Source organism: Priapulus caudatus, unplaced genomic scaffold (assembly GCF_000485595.1).
Source record: "Priapulus caudatus unplaced genomic scaffold, Priapulus_caudatus-5.0.1 Scaffold1614, whole genome shotgun sequence".
NCBI lineage: Eukaryota > Metazoa > Priapulida > Priapulimorpha > Priapulimorphida > Priapulidae > Priapulus > Priapulus caudatus.
Genome location: NW_014578675.1, coordinates 27,118 through 30,542, shown reverse-complemented (window position 1 = coordinate 30,542; position 3,425 = coordinate 27,118). Strand labels below are relative to the sequence as shown.

Below are 3,425 nucleotides of genomic sequence, written 5' to 3'. Positions count from 1 at the left end.
CGCTGAACTCTGTTTTCTCCTGCTGCTGCTGCTCCTGCCGCCCGCCGCTCTCTTGCCCCTCGTCTGCCACCGTCGTTACCGAAGCGTCGACGCCGCCATCTTCGGTGGCGTCGTCGGTTGCCATGGTTGCGTCGCTCGCTTCATCGTACGATGTATCGACGCTAGGGGTCGTTGCGGGCACGGCGCTGCTCCCCCTGGCGGCGGGCGGCGGCGTCGGCGTCGTCAGCGGATAATCTTCGTAGCCGATGTCGACAGGTATGCGTCGGTCGACCTCCATCTCCGTCGTCTCGCTAGGGGGCCTCACCTCGTTCAGAATGTCGTCGGTGATGACGTCAGGCTCGGCGTCGTCGTCGATGACATCATCGTCAGTTACGTCGCTCGGCCAGGTTTCGTTGCTGGCGACGACGAATTCCGTCGACGGAGTTTCAACAACCGTAGGCGACGCGTCTTCCGTTTCCGGTTTGTCTTCCTCCGGAAGTGGAGAAACCTGTTTTGTTTCATCTAGGGCGGCTGCTTTGGTCGCGCCTTCTTTTTCGGCAGGGTATGCTTTCGCCTCTACCTCGTTGCCAGTGATCGCGTCTTCTTCTGCGATTTTGTCGTCTTCCTTGTTGGGGGGAAGCGGCAGGGCAACGTCTGCCGTCTCAGTGCTGCCATCTATGAGAATACGGGGTAAAATATATCGTAATTAGTGTTTCGTGTGATCACGTTGTGATTTCTATAGAGTGATTTTTTTTGTGAGGCCAGAGTGCGACTTCATAGAATTGATTAACCTATCGTGTGTGTATCGCACATTTTACAACAAGGCATGTGGATTTTCTGAAGAAGATTTGGAAAGAAATATATTGGAAGAGCGGATTGAAAACAACAATTCTAATCTTCAAAATTTCGCATTTATAATTTATCTCTATCAATTATGAGCTATAATTGTTGTCTAGCTGATGATAATGGTTACCCCACCCGGTGTACGTACCACTTAATTCTCGTTTCGTTCTTTCTGCACGTTTGTTTAAGCTGTGATGCAATGATGAGCCTGATGAGTAAAGAACGGCGACAGCGGCGCATGCCAGCACCAGACACGTCGACAGAACCAGAAACGTTCCCTTACGATGCATTCTATACCTACACGAAAGAAAATGAGCAGATATAGAGATAGAAGATGTGTAAAAAAAAAAAAAAAACCACACATTTTTTCCGCTCAGTATATTAGCGGCACTCGGTTTCAATTGGAGTTAAGCCCACAATAATATGTGAAAAAAAAGGAAATATAAACCTTCAGCTGACCTATCCGGACTTTGGCGAAAATCAACGTGTCCTGGCCCACCAATCGTGTTGCGTTAACAAGTCAACAGCAGCGGCACTACTTCTTTAGCACTGATGTATTGCTCGTTGTACTACCCCATTCAGCACCAAGGCCCCGATCACTACGGCTCCGTAGCTACGCTGCTAAAGGCGCGCATTCACCACCAGAGCTACGCTCATCACGAGGCCCGCACGCTTCCAAAAATTGCCGCAAGCGTGGTGAGCGTGGTTGGAGAGCGTGGGCCAAATTGGGCCCAGCCGGCCGGCAGCGCGATACTACGATCTACACATTACGTCCATACCTACGATCTAAGTGGGTCTTTACCCCGCGATCCTCATTGCGCTGCCAAGCAAGCTTTCAGCACTTTCACTACTAGTTATATATATTTAGTAATAAAGTATTAAGTTAATAAAATAATATGCACGAGTTGGCATGGTATGCATGGCAAGAATATCGTCAGGACACACTAATAAAGGTAAAATCTCTTTAAACCAAAGCAACACAATATTATACACATAATTGGCGCCACAATAGGCACACATATACACCAAATAGCGCACAATAGGTCAGCACATATTATACACATATATGCGCACAATAGCCACACATATACACAAAATAGGCGCACAATAGGCACACATATTATACACATATAGGCGCACAATAGCACACACTATTATACACATATAGGCGCATAATACACACATATACACATAAGCGCCAGCAATAACACACATATTATTATACATATAGCGCAACAGAATAGCACACATATTATACACATATAGGCGCACAGGATAGCACACGAGTATTATACACAATATAGGGCGCAGCAATAGCACACATATTATACATCATATAGCGCAGCAGATAGCAGCACATACTTATAGCACATTATTAGCGGCACAATTGCACACATATTATACAGCATATAGCGCACAAATAGCAACACATATACACATATTAGCGCACACTATGCCACACATATACACATATAGGCGCACAATAGCACAGCATTATTATGGACACATATCAGCCCGCCACATACACACGAATATTTATACACATATACGCGCAGCAATAGCACACATATTATACACCTAAGCGCACAATAGCACAAAACATGCATCTTCGGAACCACGGAATACAGCAGGACGAGAGTCCGGCGCCACGCCACTCGTATTCAAGCAGCCATTGATAAATCAATGATATGAGGTGAAGAAGCCGAAGGCGCTTCGCGCCTAACAACCGTTTCCACCATGATAAATTCCTACGTATATACGGCAGCAACATGTTTACATAAGTTATGTTATAAACATGCTTTCGTTGAATCAGGACGAAAGGCTCTAGCAACCGAGTTGGAAAGACGCATTGATTTGTACTATTTGTAAAAACTTAGAGATTGTAATCGATTTGATTGAATCAATCAGCTCTGTAAAATAGTAAAAGAATCTCTTAACCCCATTCCAAGGCGCAAAACGCCAAACGTCGATTGAACACATACGCTTGCTTTTTCTGTCAGCATGTATATATAATATATATTACAGATAATCCTGGTAACTACAACAATATACAGTGTGTTGTATGTTTAGGCATTTGACAATACACCTGTGTATGTTAGCGAGGTTTCAACAATACACTGTGTATTGTTGAACACCTTCTAACAATTACACTGTGTATATGTAGTAAAGGTACTATGAGCTTTCAACAATACACTGTTTATTGTTTGAAGCATCTTCTAAGCAATACACTTCTTCTTTTTTTTCTTTTTTTAATTAGTTTACTTTTTGATTTGGAAGCTTGAAATTGACATTTATTTGAATGAATTTTATATAGATTTGAAGATAGAATATTATTTTATAGATTTTATTGAATTTATTGATAAAATAAATTTGAATTTAAATACACAGTTGTTGGTACCTACTACAATACACCAGTGTATTGTTAGAAGGTGTTCAACGCAATACACACTGTATTGTTGAAAGTGTATTGTGAGTTACCAGGATTATCTGATATATATCAAGACTGAATAAAAACAAGTTGTTTTTTATTCGTTCCTGATGTATATATAGACGAGTTTAACAATTAATGCAGTTGGACAACTATTATTAACAATGACTTTACG

The 3,425-nt window shown here is 42.6% G+C and overlaps 1 protein-coding gene across 1 annotated transcript in view; it reads right to left on the bottom strand.

Moving 5' to 3' along the window:
* The window catches only part of LOC106817162, a 20,338-nt gene that overhangs the window by 6,608 nt on the left and 10,305 nt on the right, over positions 1-3,425 (bottom strand). The window contains exons 2-3 of the mRNA XM_014821816.1: positions 971-1,119; positions 70-654 (exon numbers count right to left, since the gene is read on the bottom strand). Coding sequence (XP_014677302.1) covers positions 70-654; positions 971-1,112 — 727 coding nt within the window. The 5' untranslated portion in view covers positions 1,113-1,119. The remainder of the gene's footprint in view (positions 1-69; positions 655-970; positions 1,120-3,425) is intronic.